The sequence below is a fragment of the Exophiala oligosperma genome (genome assembly GCF_000835515.1).
Source record: "Exophiala oligosperma strain CBS 72588 unplaced genomic scaffold supercont1.3, whole genome shotgun sequence".
Lineage (NCBI taxonomy): Eukaryota > Fungi > Ascomycota > Eurotiomycetes > Chaetothyriales > Herpotrichiellaceae > Exophiala > Exophiala oligosperma.
Genome location: NW_015622820.1, coordinates 2,313,018 through 2,331,202, shown reverse-complemented (window position 1 = coordinate 2,331,202; position 18,185 = coordinate 2,313,018). Strand labels below are relative to the sequence as shown.

The 18,185-nt window shown below is 50.6% G+C and overlaps 2 protein-coding genes across 2 annotated transcripts; both read left to right on the top strand.

The window, feature by feature from the left end:
- The first annotated feature begins 47 nt into the window (after window positions 1–47).
- Window positions 48–3,037, top strand: PV06_03607 (uncharacterized protein). The gene has a single exon (XM_016404416.1). The coding sequence runs from the start codon at window positions 202–204 to the stop codon at window positions 2,896–2,898; it is 2,697 nt and encodes an 898-aa protein (XP_016265421.1). The 5' UTR covers window positions 48–201; the 3' UTR covers window positions 2,899–3,037.
- An 11,404-nt stretch (window positions 3,038–14,441) lies between these two features.
- On the top strand, window positions 14,442–16,838 carry PV06_03606 (uncharacterized protein). Its single transcript, XM_016404415.1, has 8 exons — window positions 14,442–15,004; window positions 15,078–15,182; window positions 15,240–15,482; window positions 15,546–15,692; window positions 15,756–15,867; window positions 15,981–16,110; window positions 16,190–16,417; window positions 16,496–16,838. Exons 1-8 carry the CDS (start codon window positions 14,629–14,631, stop codon window positions 16,715–16,717), a joined length of 1,563 nt encoding a protein of 520 aa, XP_016265420.1. The 5' UTR covers window positions 14,442–14,628; the 3' UTR covers window positions 16,718–16,838.
- The last annotated feature ends 1,347 nt before the right edge of the window (window positions 16,839–18,185 follow it).

Here is an 18,185-nt window from a genome sequence, read left to right as displayed (position 1 = left end):
GGCCATCGGATCGCCTGGGCTTGAATAGTCATCACTTTCCTGGCGCAGGGATAAGCGGTCACCATTTCTCTCTATTTGAACACTGCGTTCTCCTCTCTGTGGTTGATTTTTCCAAGTCCAAGTGCAGATATCCAGTCAATGCTACGACAACTGAATCCGAATAATCCGGCTCACTGACCTTCAGGCAGACTGATCCTAGCCATGGCCAGAAGTTCGGCCAGCTCAGCATCCGCCACAGTGACAATGTCTTCCTCCAAAACCACACCTCCGTCCTCGCCTGATCGGAGCACCCATGTTGAGGCAAAAGCAGAATCGCAGGAACCCATGGTCAAAGAGGAGAACCGTAATGTCGTCAATAAGGAGGATGAAGGGGAGATGGATATGAAATCTCGAGCATTAACAAATTTGCTTAAGACGAGCTCGGTTTTCGTGGCCATTATGGCAGACAAGATGAAGGAGCAACAGAAGCGCAATCAAGAACAGGCGAGACGAGCCGCGACTAAACAGGAGCACCAAGCAGTTAAGGAAGCGGAGCGCAAAGGTCCAACAAGAAAGTCGGACAGGGCGCATGTGCAGAACGGTGGTGATGCAAAAGACCAGGCTGACAGTCAGAGTAAAAAGAGCAACAACGGTCGAGGTCGCCCTGCGAAGCCAAATGTGGCAAAGAATAATATCACACAGTATTTTGATTCCAAGACTGCCAAAGCTGCCGAGGAGGGACCATCCGTTCAGCAAGCTCTGGCAGAAGCCGCCGAGGAGTATAAAGGAGAGGGTTTGGGCACACAAGAGCTTGTTGCGACCGAACAACCAAGTCTTGTGACCGGAGGCCAAATGAAGAGATATCAACTTGAAGGTCTTGAATGGCTCAAAACGCTTTGGATGAACGGGCTCTCTGGTATCCTGGCAGACGAAATGGGTCTGGGAAAGACCCTTCAGTCAATCTCTCTGATTGCATTTTTCAAAGAACACAATATCGCTGGTCCGTTTCTCATCGTGGCCCCCTTGAGCACCGTTCGCAATTGGGTCGAAGAATTCAAACACTGGACACCTTCCATTAACACGATTCTCTACCACGGCAGTAAAGACGACCGCGACACAATGCGCCGCAAGCGCATGAAGCTTCAGGATCAAGGCAAAGCCGACTTTCCCGTTGTCGTAACCAGCTACGAAATATGCATGAATGACAAAAAGTTCCTCACCAACTATCAGTGGCGCTACATCATCGTGGATGAGGGCCACCGCCTGAAGAACATGAACTGTCGGTTGATCAAAGACCTGATGACCTATAACAGCGCCAATCGCCTGCTCATCACCGGTACACCATTACAGAACAACATCGCTGAACTCTGGTCCCTATTGCACTTTTTGCTTCCCGAAGTCTTTAATGACCTTGACAGCTTCGAACGCTGGTTCGACTTCTCGAGCGTTCTGGAAGACAGGGACGACCCGAGTGGGAAAGCTTTGAAACGCAAAAACAACCTGGTTTCCACGATGCATGCCATTCTCAAACCGTTCCTCCTCAGACGTGTCAAGACCGATGTAGAGTCGTCCCTTCCCAAGAAGAGAGAATACATTTTGTACGCGCCACTTTCGGCTGAGCAGAAAGAATTATACAGAGAAATCCTTGCTGGTACGAGTAGGAACTACCTCGAAGACAAAGCGGTCGAACGACTTGAAGCACGTAGTCGAGCGGCAAGCCTGAAGCGCAAGGCCAACGGGAGTGGGCGATCTACACCAGCGAAAAGTCTAAAGACTAGTCGTGCATCAACTCCTGCTTCGGTGGTATCGGTTGGCTCAACACGACGGGGCAGGAAAGCTGCGCGGACGTCTTATCGAGACGTCACTGACAGGGAGTTCAACTCTCGCTTGCGTCGTCTTGAGCGTGGAGAAGAAGATATCAGTCTGGATGCAGTCACGCCTCCGCCAGATACACCTGGCTTTTCATCAGAAGAGGCTGAAGAACTCCAGCGTGTGCAGACACTTAAGTTGGCCAAGAAAGAGATTGCCAGCAAGAAGCTCCAGAACCCGGTCATGCAGGCTCGGCTTGCATGCAATTCTCCTCACAACTTCTACTGGCCCTGGAAACCTGCAACGGTGGATGAAGAGGCATCCGGAGACTTCCCCGCCGTCGACGAGACACTGGTCACAGCTAGTGGAAAGATCCTCCTGCTTGACACACTGCTCCCGCGGCTATTCAAGCTGGGACACAAGGTCTTGATATTCAGCCAGTTCAAAACGACGTTGGACATCCTGGAGACGTACGCCAGCGAACTGAGGGAATGGAAATGTTGCCGCATCGACGGAAGTGTGAGCCAAGAGGACCGTTACGAACAAATTACAAGTTTCAACACGGACAAGTCTTTCAACTTGTTCCTGTTAAGCACTAGGGCGGGTGGGCAGGGCATCAATTTGACCGCGGCGGATACGGTGATATTATTCGATAGCGACTGGAATCCGCAACAGGACTTGCAGGCCATGGACAGGGCTCATCGCATCGGCCAGACGAAACCGGTCATTGTGTACAGGCTCGCCACAAGAGGCACGGTGGAGGAGACCTTGTTGTTCAAGGCCGACGCCAAGAGAAAACTGGAAAAGCTCATCATCCAAAAGGGCAAGTTCAAGAGTTTGTTGGCCGCCGAAGGAGATGTGGTGGATGATGTGCGAGGCGTGCTGGAAGGTGATGATTTTGAAAAGTATGACATCCAGAGTAAAGAGGGAGGCAGCGGGAAGATTTTGGGTGAAGACGAACTCAAAATTCTCACCGATCGCAGTGACGAGGCTTATGAACGCGCAGAAAAGGGATTGGATATCGGCGGTGAAGGTCTGGCGTTCAAGGTGGCAGACACAAAAGGTGGGAGTGATGTACTTGATGATTTGACGGTGCGAAGTAAGAGTTGAGCTTGGATATCTAGATGTTGACTTGTGTGTTTTATCTGGTCTGAATGGAGGGCTGGTATTGTGTGGGTGTATGGATGGCTCTTGGGCATGACAGGCCTGTTGGAAAGCTTGAGATGGCCCATAGATACACCTACTTCTGTAATGATTGATGTTTTCCGATTTTGCTATTGTGTCAGATTCTGAAGACGGAAGCATGGAGTATCCTCAAGTTATAATCTTGCAAGTTCTCTCCGTTTTGTACTCGTAGTGCGGAATTCATCAGTTTTCCACCAATCTAAGGGCTGCAAACTCCCATGATGATTTCTTTACTCCATATGGGGAGGAGACGTAAAATGTGCCTGATATCGCGGGAGACCCATCGGGCTTTCAGCCGATTGAATGTCCCGCCGGGAATCATACAAACAACTCCGGTGGGATGGCCATACTATGTTGAGACAACAGGATCGGTGGGAAGTATATACTTTACTCATCTGAATCAATTACTTTTCACTTCTGACGTTCTGAACCCCAAGAGCCTCGAGGACTCGCATGATATCTGGCGAGATCACTGGCGTCGAACAAAGGCTTGAATCTTGATCAAATTACCTTCAGAGAGATATCCACCCCACCGGCAAAAGTCCAAACCATGCTACTCTCCAAGGACAACGCACTTCATTACACGTACGACTCGGAACATGTTCAGATTGAAGCATGGGGTCCCAATGCCCTCCGTGTCCGTGCGACCAAATTGCATACCTTGCCGGCCGAAGATTGGGCCTTGACGATCGAACCTCAAAAGTCTGAGCCGTCGATAGCGATCCACGAAAAGTCGGCCGAAATCACCAACGGGGGTATCACGGCCAGCGTCTCCTCGCGGGGCAAGATCATCATCACCAACGCAAAGGGGGAGCGACTGCTGGAGGAGTACCAGCGGAACAGGCTCGACGTCGAAGACCCCAAATGCAGCGCCCTCGAAGTGGAGGCCCGAGAGTTCAAACCGTTGCTCGGCGGCGACTACCACTTGACCTACCGACTCGAGTCGGTCGACAAGAAGGAGAAAATCTATGGGATGGGTCAGTACCAGCAGCCGTTCCTTGACCTCAAGGGTCTCGACCTGGAGATGGCTCAACGAAACTCCCAGGCGAGTGTGCCCTTTATGTTGTCCAGTTTGGGGTATGGCTTGCTCTGGAACAACCCGGCCGTCGGAAGGGCGGTCCTCGGCAAGAACATAATGAGCTTCGAAGCCCAATCCACCAAGTTCATGGATTATTGGATCGTGGCCGGCGACACACCCGCTCAAATAGTCGAAACATACGCGGACGTGACGGGAAAAGTCCCCATGATGCCCGAGTACGGACTTGGCTTTTGGCAGTGCAAGCTTCGTTATCAGACTCAAAAAGAGCTCCTGGAAGTTGCGAGAGAGTATCGCAAGAGAAATTTGCCGCTGGATGTCATTGTGGTGGACTTTTTTCACTGTTCGTGGTGACCCCTCTAGCAAAACTGCCGATTTGACCTCCTCATGCTAAACGGACACAGGGCCAAAGCAAGGAGAATGGAAGTTTGATCCTACCTATTGGGAAGATCCCGGTGAGTCTGCGATGCGAAGGTTGTTGTCGACCTGGCAGGAGTCTTCGGCCGCCAAATCTCCAGTCTTTGACTTCACACCCTTCTCCGAGCGGCCTTGATTTTGATCTATCCTCCTTTCTTACAACACTGTCACCTCAAAGACGGTCATGATTCTGACAAGTCGGATATTTTTGATTTTTCTTCTACAGATGCCATGATCAAAGAACTCCAGTCGATGAACATCGAACTCCTTGTGTCCATCTGGCCGACTGTCGATAAGCGGTCCGAAAATTATAACCATATGCTTGAACATGGGCTGTTGATCCGACAAGACCGAGGTCTACGGGTTTCCATGGATTTCCAGGGAGACACTGTCCATGCCGACTTCACCAACCCGGCAGCCAGAGAATTCGTCTGGAAGACGGCCAAGAAGAACTATTATGACAAGGGTGTCAAACTCTTCTGGCTCGACGAAGCTGAGCCGGAGTATAATGTGTACGACTTCGACCTTTATCGCTACCACAGTGGTAGCGTCTTGAGCACGGGGAATGCATATCCTGTTGACTATGCTCGAGCCTTCTATGAAGGAATGGTCAAGGATGGCAAGCAGGAAGACGTCTGCAATTTGATCCGTTGTGCATGGGCAGGAAGCCAGAAGTTCGGTACCCTTCTGTGGAGTGGCGATATTGCAAGCAGTTGGGGAAGCTTCCGGGATCAATTCGCTGCAGGTCTCAATGTCGGAATTGCAGGAATACCCTGGTGGACGACTGACATCGGTATGTCTCTCCCTGAATCATGATGTTCTGAAAATGGTAAATGCTGACCTGGCAGGTGGTTTCCATGGCGGAAACCCTACACACCCAGAGTTCCGAGAATTGTGCACGAGATGGTTCCAATATGGTAAGTTTCAACACCGCTCCTGAGTTGTTGATTTTACTCAACGTTTTGTAGGCTGTTTTTGTCCCGTGTTCCGCCTACACGGTCACCGAGAGCCTATGCAGCCTCAGCACGGCACGACCGGTGGTGCGACGTGCATATCAGGTGCCCCCAACGAGATCTGGTCGTACGGGGAAGAATGCTACGAAATCATGAAGAAATATCTCCTTCTCCGCGAAAAGCTTCGCCCCTATGTTCGCCAGCTCATGAGCCAGGCACATGAGAAAGGCACTCCAGTGATCCGTACATTATTCTTCGAATTTCCAGCGGATCAGGAGTGCTGGGATGTAGAAGACCAGTATATGTTTGGAAGCAAGTATCTTGTCGCTCCAGTCATGTATGAAGGTGTAAACAAGAGAAAGGTATACCTGCCCAAGGGTGCGAGGTGGAGGAGGTTTGACGATGGAGATATCAAAACCCCCGAGGAGGTCCAAGGGGGGCAGACTATCGAGGTAAACTGCCCACTGGCAGTCATGCCTGTCTTTGAAAGAACCTGATGTACATCAGCAACGGAAGTCTGTACGATGCTTGTGTAGCCGGTCACATCCTAGTCTAGACCACACTTCCCGAGGTAGTAATGTGTCAAAAGAACAAGAGAGACCTCACCATCTGTTCATGCCAGGCACATCTTTCAGCCGGAAAGTTCGCTCCCCAAATAGGTGGAATATACGACTCTTAGTGCATCGGAATCTTGGGAGGCATTTGATTCGAATCAGATGTTTGCCGGAGCAACATTCTAGATACGCATCAGTCACCATGCCACGTTGCTGCCGTTGATCTGCCACACATCGCAGACAAGGTTCAGCCTAAAGGTTCAAAAAATGCGGCTTACTATCAGCCTGCTTGCAGGTCGTGCGCAGTTTTATGCCCTTCTGAAATGAGAGCAGAAGTGAGCCTGTACTTGAGGAGGCGCCCATGTCGATATAGTTAGCCGTGGTCTATACTAAGTCTTCGTTGATTGGTTGACTTGGACGGTTAAACACGTCGTGCACGCAAGTTAATCATTAAAACTAATACTATCAAAGCTAGCGATATGCTTAGCTGCTACTCTTAACTTCATCCACGCAAAGGACATTCTCAACTTCTTCATTCTATCAACAATGACTGGATCCCAACATCACGATATCACAGAGGGTGGTGCTTGATATCAACCTTTTCAACCTTGTCGCTGAGCACTCAATCTATATGTCATCTCCAAAGTCGAGGTTTGAGTTCGAAAGATCGGATCATTTGAACGAACAGAGATGTCCCTGAGGATGGATACAAATTCATATGGCCACAAAGAAGCCACACCTGGCGGATCATCCCACCTCCCGCATTTCGAATCCATGACAAGTTGGGGGGAAAGACCTCCCTCTTTCGGCGGCACTACATGCAACGCACCATATAGCGAGCTCACTTGGATACGCGTTAGTCTTTCATCTTCCGGCGTTGATCCATGCAGTAGACGTGGCCAGCGATAATATGACCCGATTGACACGGCAGAACTATGATTATAGTATGTACAGAGCTCTTGTACGTCAAATTTACAACTTGACGCGGGGATACCTCAATGGCAGCCCGCCCGCGGCATAGCACTCGGGGCGCCACCATAAAGGTGTGTGGTGTGGCAGGCTACAGCAAGGCCTCAACGCACGCGAGGTGGCCCACAAGCATCTTCGCCACCTTCATGTGTCTGTATTGTTTCACAAGAAGGTTACGGACCCTAGATCTTTGTCCTGGTTCGCCCTTAGCTGGCACGCTCTGGATTCTATGGCAGGCCTAGAGCCCGCACGCTATTACGCTGACTCGCCGAGTCAGTATTTCACTGTTGTCGATATGAGGCGGCTGCTCTAGCCTCTACGAAATAACCACATGGGACTTGAGCTCTCAGACAGACCCTTCCAGCAAAGAGAGGCTGGTGGTGCTATCCAGTAGCCCTTGATGGATCGAGTCTGATGATGTCTGACTTGTGGGTAAGCTCCAGAACCAAGTCACATGGCTTCGAAGACCTCGTCGAAACCAGCTTTCGGTTGATTTATTTGCCCAAATACAACGAACATGATCTTCTACAGTGCACTTGAGTGAGCTCGATTCTGTGGATTGCGGTAAGATGGCTTGGGCATTAGGAGCTGGAGCTTTCCACCAGAAGGTACTCAGCTTCGTCCCCATTCAATCATGGGCAAACTTATCGCCACCCCAAGTCAAAGCGATGATGCTACGGTAAGGCCTTCTCGGGACAGTGAGTCCCACTGCCGTCAGCTAACGCTCCTGTCTTGACGCATCTCCGCATAGCAGCCTTCGAGCTATGATACGAGACAGCCAACGATGTTACTGGCTAATTATTCACCCATCAAATCAAGCAGTGCCTATGCAGCAGAACCACAGTGATGTGAGTGTAGAGCTCTTTTCTCAATGGCAGTACATGGCTAGAGGCGTACTACGGCTCGTACAAAGTCGATCCTCCAGGGAGGTCACAAGGTACTGTTTACAATTTCTCGACGGTGAATTTCCGCACAGGGTACGGTACACTGCATCTTACTCTTGCGACAACTCTGGGGCGATGCAGACCCTAGCGCAGCATGACTCTTTGGAGACATTGTCGCAGACAATCAAACTGTGCTTAGAGCCTGTGTCTCCTACCTGATAGCAGCATCAAAGGCCTGAACATTCAGCCTTGCCGCACGAAATTCTTCCGGTATCCTTTGGCCAAAGGAGTCCGAAACTTTCCGAAAGGTCAGACTTGAGAAATGCTATAAGAGCAGTCGGAGGATATGTTTCAGGGCATTCATGTCCATTCATAAACTTCTAACACAGCATCACACAGGCAATATATGGCAGTAAATTGTCACGACAAGGTCATGGTCAGGCAAGGCATGCTCTGACCGTTGTCTCTATTCTGGTTGGAAGCTGGCTCTGCAAATGGACGCTGATCGTCGCAGCTATACTGTCTACTGTGGGCCCGCGTGAAAAGATACGATGCCACTGTGCGTGAGTGAATTTGCGCCTCGACATGAGCTCACTTGGAGAAAACCCCCTCTCTCGTGGCACTTTTGGTTTATGGTCTCACGAGCCGAACGATGCATGTCTGCCATCTGTCCTGAAGCAAGACCAAAACCTTCTACGCCGAAGCGAGAGGCAAGGATGGTTGAGATCTATCATCACGAGCCAAGCTTCATGAATCTCAAACTCCCATGCACGACTTGGTGTGTTCAAGACCCTGGGTTATTCTTTTAGCCGGTACAGGTTGTGTTCCGTGTGCAAAAATGCTCAAATATACTGTCGTATGGTCATTTCGTATGTCTACGTTCTATGACGCGCAGTCGGTATCATGGTACACGCAGGGTGGCCTGGAGTTTGCCTCGGGTTTTTGTACCGAGGTCATGTAACGCTTATGTACACCATCACCCCTCTCGATGTCCATTGCCAGCATGGTAACGGCGAGGCACAGAAAGACAGTTTGTGACCATGGTATGGGTGATGGTTTAAGCGAACACGGTACCATCACATCCACATCGCGCGGGACAGGGATGCCTTGAGGTAGGTGAGGTACCTTGCTTTGAACGGCACTCAGCACGATCATCACTGGCTGGCAAGTGGGCATAAGAGGGTGAAATGGGCAGCTAGACGCCCGGAGGCTGTTGTCTCCACCCCCGCATCATGCTATATACGGGAGGCAGATGGGCATCTCTCCGCATTGATTCGCCCCCCCCAGAATCCATCACACTTGCGGCAAATTCTTGGAATCGGCAAGTGACAAAGTGCGGCAAAGAAACCAGGTCGGAGCGAGTTCAGGGACACGATGACTCGCCTTAGACACTCACTCGCACTGTACGCTAAGCAAGCATGCCCTGTCCTTGCTGTTTCATCCATATCACTCTCAATCGATATACCGCTAAAGGCAGGTCGCCGGCTGCCACTTCCACGTGCAGTACTTCTGGTTGATCAGCTCGACGGATCCTTTGGGCTTTGATTAGCAACATAATGGCACGCTAGTTCGAGTGACCATGTCTATCATAGGCCCATCTACGCTGCAGAGCGAAGGAGGGGGGGAACCATCACCTTGCATCGCAGCCTTTCCGGGCATTGATATTGCTTACTTCAACCCACCTTATCTCAAAGCCTGTCTACCAAGTTCTGTCCTCCGTGATAGCAGTCCTCCCCCCTTGACTCTCCTTCCACTCCACCCCTAGCATTCACTCTGCCAAAACCAGAATCTCTTTCTCTTGTTTTTCAGGTAGACCAACAGCATCATGAAGATATATGAGAGGATCAAAGATGACTTCAAGACGGATGTCACCTGGAATCGAGTCTTCAGGCTTGGTAAGCAGGGAATCCGTGCTGCTCCTACGGCAGGGACATTGTACGTTATCGAAAAGTTTCCCATCATCGGGTGGCTGCCACGGTATGACTACCGATGGGCGCTGAATGATTTCGTGGCCGGCTTAACGCTGGCCGTCATGCTCATCCCACAAGGCCTGGCCTATGCCAAAATCTCCATGATCCCCGTCCAATATGGCTTGATGTCGTGTTGGCTTCCGGCCGTGATCTACACGTTCATGGGAACCTCGAAAGGTAAGATTCTTGATTTTCAGCTCTTGTTGCGAGGTGGTGATGGCAGGGGTGCCATCGATACGAATCACACTTGCTAAAACGAGTTTGCACTGCCAGATCTATCGACTGGACCGACCTCATTGATCGGCCTTCTTACCTCAGACATTGTCAAAGATCTCATTAAAGAGGGTTACACTGCGCAGCAGGTCTCATCTGCAGTTGCTCTCATGATGGGCGTTTGGGGCATGGCCCTGGGATTCTTGAAACTCGGTTTCCTTCTGGACTTCATCTCCTACCCTGTACTCAATGGCTTCATCTCGGCTGCCGCCATCACAATTGGTCTCGGCCAGGTGGCCAATCTTTTGGGCGAAAAACACGTTGGCAGTGGCACCGCAAACATCATCCGTGACGTCTTCAGCCATTTGGCCACTTGCAATCCTCGGGCAGTGGGTGTAGGCTTCGGTGGCATTGTCCTCTTGCTGGCACTCCAAAAGGCCGGTGAGAAATGGGCGAACAAGAGCAAAATCATCTGGCTCCTTTCCATCACCCGAGCGTTCATCACTCTCGTCCTGTTCACCGGCATCAGCTATGCTGTCAACAAGGACCGAGACTCCAAGAATTTTCTCTTCGACGTCAGCAAAGTACCCTCGATCAGCATAGCCTCGCCAAAACTTCAGAGCAGCACACTCATCGGCAAGGTTGCAGGACGGAGCATTGCCCCCTTCATCGCCGCAGCACTGGAGCATCTCGCGATTGCCCGTGCGTTCGGCATGAAGAACAACTATGTCATTGATGCCAGTCAGGAATTGTGCTACCTCGGCGTGACCAACTTCTTCAATAGCGCCTTCACCGTCATGGGCGTGGGAGGAGCAATGTCCAGAACCGCAGTCAACTCCCAATGCAGGGTCAAATCTCCACTTTCTGGCCTGGTCACAACAGCATTCATTGTCTTGTCGATCTACAAGTTCACTGGGGCGCTGTACTGGGTCCCCAAGGCGACACTTGCCGCGATCATCATCATCGCGGTGATACCCCTCGTCGGCACGTGGAGGACATACTATCACTTCTGGAAGACGTCGCTGGCCGACTTCATCGCGTCCATGATCGCGTTCTGGGTGTCTCTGTTCGTTAGCACCGAGATTGGCATCGCCTCGGCGGTCGGCTTCAACATCGCGTACGTCCTGCTCCGCCAGGTCTTTATCCGGTTCAAGTCGATCGGATCAGATTCCGAGTCGGAACTTGCGTCTTCCCTGGACGCCGCTCGGGGCATGCCGGCGCGCATCCCTTCAGACACGCGCGTCTTCCGCTTCAACGAGTCGTTCTTCTTCCCCAACGCGCTCAGGCTCAAGACCAAGATCGTCGACGATATTCAGACCTACCACGCCGCCGAATACGGCCGCACGCACGGCGAGGAGGCCGACCGCATGTGGTCCGTCGAGGGCGAGAAACGCATCAAGCGTCTCCGGAAACAAGCCCGCACCGACGGAGAGGCCTTGCCGCCCATCAGGGTGGTGGTCCTGGACTTTACCAAGGTCAACTTTTGCGACGTCAGCGCCGTGACCTCGTTGAAGAACTTCTTCGTGGAGTTGAAAAAGTACGCGGGCGAGCAGGTCGAGGTGCGCTTCGTCGCCATGTCGGACATGACCAGGCACAGATTCGAGCGGGCAGGGTGGAAGTTCTTGGAACGCGGCGCGCCGGCCGAACCGTTCAGCACCACCGCCATCCGAGTCTTTAACAGTATCGCCGAGGCCGTGATGGCCCCGAGGGTGTCCGTCAGTGATGACTTTGTCGAGGTCAAGGTCAAAGGGGACGAGGAGGAAGGTGCCACCATCACACATCGGGAGAAGCAGTGATTGTGTTTGGACTTGTCACAGACTTTGAGTAGTAGGTCTGGGGGCAAAGTGAAGTTCGTCTGGTATGTGCGTAGGTGTTGAGCTGAGTTTTTGCATTTATTTCGTGTATGAGACACACGCAATGCGTAATGTGTGTATGACGGTACGATTGATTGAAAACGAAGGTCTTCCTGTATGTGTGGGCGTGGCCTGTCATGTTGACGTTATTCGAACTGTGAGCTACTCCTTGGACTATGAGAATTGTTATGAGAAATGCTTTTTGACCTCCTTGTAGTGGCGGCTGTGTTGTCTTTCTTTTTCCCTTGGAGACAAAGCAATTGAAATCCTGCCCATATCCTGGAATGTACAGTGGTATATGAATCATTATCATATATATATTCCTCGGGAGAGTACGGAGCAGACACCGCCCCTTGGGGCTTCTCTCTTTCTTCTCTTCTTTTCGTTTCCCCTGAGGTAGTCTCATCCTACGTGCGGCCGGTGATGAACATTTACCCGGACCCCTTATGTCTTATTCCTCGCGTGGTCTGCGACCCGAAAATCAACCCCTTGTGGATCTTGCCGTAGATGTACGGTCCTGGATACTACAAGTGACGAAGAGGATACTCTCTGCTCTTTGTTTCCTGAAAGGAGGGTCGTACTTGGAGCGCCTAGTATCGGTGCCGATATCGTCATGTCCGGTAAGCAGAGACTTATGTGAGCACGAATCGTGAACTTTTGTCATATAAAACTTGACGTATACGTATGTATTTATTTATGTGACGAATAGCAGGTGCAGATCCACAGCATGCTAACCCCGGTACATACTTCTACTGTAGTATTTGTTCTACTCTAATCGAATAGTTCCTTTTCCGCACCAAAACAACCAGACTACCGCCAGGGCGACCTTGATCGCACCGGCGATCCACAATGGGTTTGCGACGTCGCCTCCCTTTGTCAGAAACCCACTGACGACGGCACCCAAGAGCAAAGCCACGGACGAAACGAAACGTCTGTTCCGCTTGGAATTCTGACGCAGTGGAGCCGTGAACAACAGCGGGTCGAACATGAGGTCGCAGTAGGTGCTGGTCAGGACGACAGTGGGGAGTTCGTTGTACGCCAACATCCTACTAATGACGATCTGTCCGGCCGACTGGAAAGAGAGGAGACTCAGTGGGAGGAGGACGATGAACGTGCGGGGGATCTGAGTGCCGGCGTTGGCGGGCACGACTCCACTAACAACAAAAAGGGCGGCGACGAAGCAAAGCGTCGCTTGGAAGATGAAAGAAAGAACCATGGTGCTTCGTCTCAAAGCGCCCAAAAGGCGAGCCGTCCGACTGAAAAAGTATGTCCCCGCGCAAAAAGAGATTATCGCGGTGCCGGATTTGATCCATCGGTAGGGTTGGGAAAATGGTTGGCCAGACATGCCGAGGCCGACGTATACGGTGTTTCCTGTAAGGTACTTCGTCAATTCTGGTTCAGGGGAGGAGGGAGACAGGGGGAGTCAGAGGCGAGACGACGAGAGAAGTATAAGCAAGCAAGCAAGCTTTGGCTCTTACCAGTTTGCATGCTCACGAAACATGACCAGACATTGAACACGGCACTATCGACAAGGCCTGATATGAAACATGCCACAATCAATATAAGGTCGGCCCAGGATTCATCAACGTCAACTGAAAGGTGGTCTTTCCATCTTGACAGACGAGATTTCTTCTTGTGTAGTGACTCGAGTGAGTCTATGGATTCGGTCATCGTGGCAAATGTCTGGGGGTCTCGGCTGTAAACTGGCGTTGGGTGTTTGTGGTTTTGCTTTTTGGGGTCGTGACTTATATTCCAAACCTCGAAGAGACCTTTTGAGTAAGAGAGATCAATAACAGGTGCAAAGATGTACCTGTATGTCTTTTCCCCCGATATGTGCTCGGCTATCTCAACCGTGCAGGGACGAACGCCCGCGGATCTATACCGCACCACCGCGACTTCACCGCTGCGTGACAGACCCATCGGGATTGGATTCCTGGACCGGGTAAAATATGAAGCTTTCCATCTAGGAGGCAATCTGGGGGTTGGTCAAGATCCAAAAAAGGCTGCCACACAATGAAAGAACCTTCATACCCCGTGTCCAAGTGTCCCATAATGCAACTAGGAGCGTCAAAACTCCACAGATCGCCATGGGGAAAGGAACACGAGAACGATTGTAGGTGATCAACCTCGTGAAGTGTCCGGGTGAATAATTTACCTGGTGAAAGGGACTCTTTGTTCGCCGCTGATCGAGGCCAATGTGTGGTTTTCTCCAACCATGTAGAAACGGCACTGCCCTTACGGTACGGAGGAATCTGTCTGTAGATGCTGTTGTACATCATTCTGCTAGATCGTGCTGTTTTGGTCCATCATGACGAAGGCGAAACAGAATTATGGTGACGAGGAAGAGCAAACCTGTTTTACACCTACAATTTCAGTGTCGGCCGAGGTAAATATGAGTCGTCTGCTCAAATTTCACACAAAACATTGAATGATTCATGTTATTGCTAAACCGTGTGAGTTCTTTTTCTTTTTTTTATGATTACACCGGGCGAGAGAAGTTGAAGACAATAATGCAGCAACATTATTGATGCTCGGTAAAGGACTAAAGTAAATCCGAGGCGTCAAGAGTCCGTTGAACCTCGGTTTATCTCACCATGTCGGCATCTACGACGTTGGGTGATTCGGCTCACCATGTCAGACCCAATCAACTACAATACATTAATGTCAATCGAAGTCGGTGAAATAGACGGTGACGACCTGTTGTTGTTGTTGTTGTTGCTGTATCAAACCTTTCCCCCAATGCTTGCTTGAAGCCAACGGTAACGGCCACGGTGATAGTCAACGGCAGCCAATAAACAATTCAGAAATGGCGGAAATACCTATCGTCGTAGGCGTGGGGGATGTCGTCAATCGATCAACTTCAACCGAGGCAGCACTGGAACCATTACAGCTCATACTCGAATCCATCACAAAGGCTCTAGAAGACACAGACTTGGTCGAGGGGAAGCAGAAATCCCTACAGAATGCCATCGACAGTATTGATGTCGTGAGAACGTGGACTTGGCCCTACGATGATTTGCCCGGTGACATCGCCAATAATCTGGGGGTGAAGCCACGACACAAGTTCTACTCAGAGCATGGCGGTAATAAGCCTGCCAAACTCTTCGATGAAGCAGCCAGGAGGATATCAAAAGGCCAGACCAAAGTCGCCATAGTGACAGGCGGTGAGGCTTTGGCGTCATGTGAGCGGCCCAGGCATTGAGAATTGAAGCAATTGGCAACTTGTGTCGCTGCTAACACCACTCTGCTTGCTAGTGACGGCATGCGCTGCGGCAAAGCAGATGCCACCTCCGGGATGGACGAAGACAAAGGAGAGCGTGACTTCGGTCTTCAAAGCCACTGGGAGAGACCGTGGCATACGTGAGTCCGATCCCGGGGCGTACCAAGGCTTTCCTGAACTCCGCTGATTGCCTGTAGTAGACCTTGGCCAGGCCCAAGGTATAACGGACCCAATCCAGATTTATCCCTTGTACGAAAACGGTTTCCGAGCACACCGACAACAATCGCTGCGAGACAACCACGAGGAGTCAGCGACACTGTACGCCGACTTTGCCAAAGTAGCGGAGAAGCAACCGTACGCTTGGAACTATGGCAAGCCGGCAAAATCAAAAGAGGAGATTGGGACCGTCACCAAGCGAAACAGAATGATTTGTCTGCCCTGTAAGGCTCACCGAACTATTCGTCGACGCCAACCACTGTCCACTGCTGATGATATCGAACTAGACCCTCTTCTTATGAATGCTTTCAACACTATCAATCTTGCAGGAGCGTGTATATTGACTTCGACATCCTATGCGGAAGAGTTGGGCATACCAAAGACGAAATGGATCTATGCTCTCGGTGGCGCTGGAACGCAGGATGCGGGCAATTGTGAGTTGTTTTGAATGCAACGTATGTGAGGAAAGCTTAGCTGATCCTCCTACCTTTTTGCAGTCTGGGAACGTCCCAACTACTACTCAAGTCCAGCTATTGAGCGGTCTCTCGATGCTGGGCTCAAGGTATCTGGTCTGGACAAAAGCGAAATTGACTTGTATGATTTTTACTCGTAAGTGTATCCCGAAGCATGTCACGATGGATGGTGCGCAAGGCGACGGATGGTGGGCGTTGTATTCTCTTGATCTTGTCAACGTTTTGGATTCGGTTCTGACCTTCAACCAGATGTTTCCCGATCGTGCCCAAACTTGCCGCTGCTCATTTGAAGCTGCCCATCACCGGGGGAGCTCAAGCTCTGACTCTTCTTGGTGGGCTTACGAGTTTCGGCGGTGCCGGTAACAATTATTCGTTGCATGTATGTCTCCCTCCCCCCCCCTCCCCTTCCCGTCTACTACTGTGAGACGAACATGTTGTCGTTAACGTGTTCCCGCAAGGCCATCACCGAGATGACCCGACAACTACGACAGGGCAAAGGTCGAAATGGACTGATCCTCGCCAACGGTGGCTGGGTCACATATCAACATGTATTGTGTCTCTCTACGATGCGACGACGTGGGGGCACCGCCTATCCTGACCGTGCACCACTTCCCGAACACGTCACAGACGTTCCTATTCCGCAGGTTGATATCAAAGTGGAGGGAGAGCAGGAGGCTGTGATTGAGGTGAGTTGGAAATTCCAATCGAGGAGAAGAACCTTTTCTAGAACGAATCCAAGACTAATGCAATGATCATTTGTGCAGACATATACCGTAGAATTCAATCGCGACAACACACCGAGAGAAGCATATATCGTTGGCCGACTGATAAACGGCCATAGGGTGGTGGCGAATCAAGGCGACAAGGAGACTTTGATGCAACTATCATCGACCACCACCGAGCAGATCGGACGTACAGGACGTGTCTACAATGACGGCAAGCGGAATAGATTTGTGCTGAAGAACGTGATGATGGGCAAGCTGTGAGAAATTGCCGTTTGCTCGATGGAGATGCCGAACCGTACATAACTGTGCGCCATTTTCGGTCTGTCTTCTGTATCCCGAGAAGGGGCCAGTCAGATAGGTAAATAGCCAGCAGTGTCAAGGACGCGAATTGCATATTCCATACTCCGTACTTGGTGTTTTCAGCTGTTTGTCGGGGTCTCCGGGGATCTCGGGAATCAACAATTTTTGATTACCTGGAAGTTTCTACGCCTTTGAATTAGCTAAGCAAACACCCTCAATGGATCATCATCATCATCATCATCATTCGTGACAATCTAACGGGCGTCCCGTATCGTCGCGGGCTTTATTTTAATCAATAACTCGAACTCTTTTCCCACATCTTTCATCTCAATCACAGGACAAGCCAAAACCATCCATCTCGACGAACGACAATCCCCAACTCCATCTTTATCTACTGCTGTTTCTTTTCAATCACTACTCACGGAGTAAAGGACTTGAGAGTCAAGTTACAAAGCTTACCAAACCGACAACCACAAACCACCTCGGCCTGACTCGGACACATCCTTTTTCCCTCTTTTTTTTTAACCATAACAACATCCTAGCACACACACACACGCACCTGGTCATCATGTGTATGAAAAAGACTTGTCCTACTTGCCGTAAGTAACTCGCCCCTTGAGAAATCATTCTCAAACATGACTCTATACGAACACTGCACCAGTCGTCGCAACAACTTGCCTATCCGTTCGCATCAGGAGAAGGATCGCCTGACGCCCGAAAGGTTTAATCTTTTTTTTGGTCGATTGTTATCTTGCTGAATCCTGATTGCTGACTTCTTGTACGCAATACAGAAAAGTCCACTTGGTGGGGATGCGGTAAACATATCCCTTCGGTTCTGGACTCGGTTCCCAAGGAGGAATTGTGTACTTGTAAACCCGTTGTCGAAGTCGAGGGTAAGACCTACCCTCCAAAGCAGGGAGAAGGTCACGCGTGAGATGCTTAGATGGAGGAGAAACTCTTTTTCCATACACAACGATCAAACGCTGGAAGGGGGTGCATTGCTTGATTCGACGAAGCTTAGATGAGACGAGTTCAACGACATGATGCGATGCGATGGGATGGTCGTGACAGACTCAGGGGAGGAAATGCTAGTATCAATGTTGAAAAAATGGGGGGAAAGAAGAAGGTCGCACTCAATCCAACTGTCAATTCATTTCTTCTGACCCGAGTATCATCGTATCATTGTTTCCTTTTTGTTCCTCTTGAAGTATTTTCCTCTCAAGTGAATATGATCCCACCGTCAATGACTATCGTTTGACCCGTCATGAACTCGGAGTCCTTGGAACACAGGAATCCACCCACGACGTTACCAACGTCTTCCGGTACGCTGACCCTCCCCAAGGCGGTCAGATCGGAAGAATATTTCTTCACCGACTCTCCCTTCGCTCGGCCCTCGATGGTTCCCAGTTTCTCGTCTATGAGGTCCCAC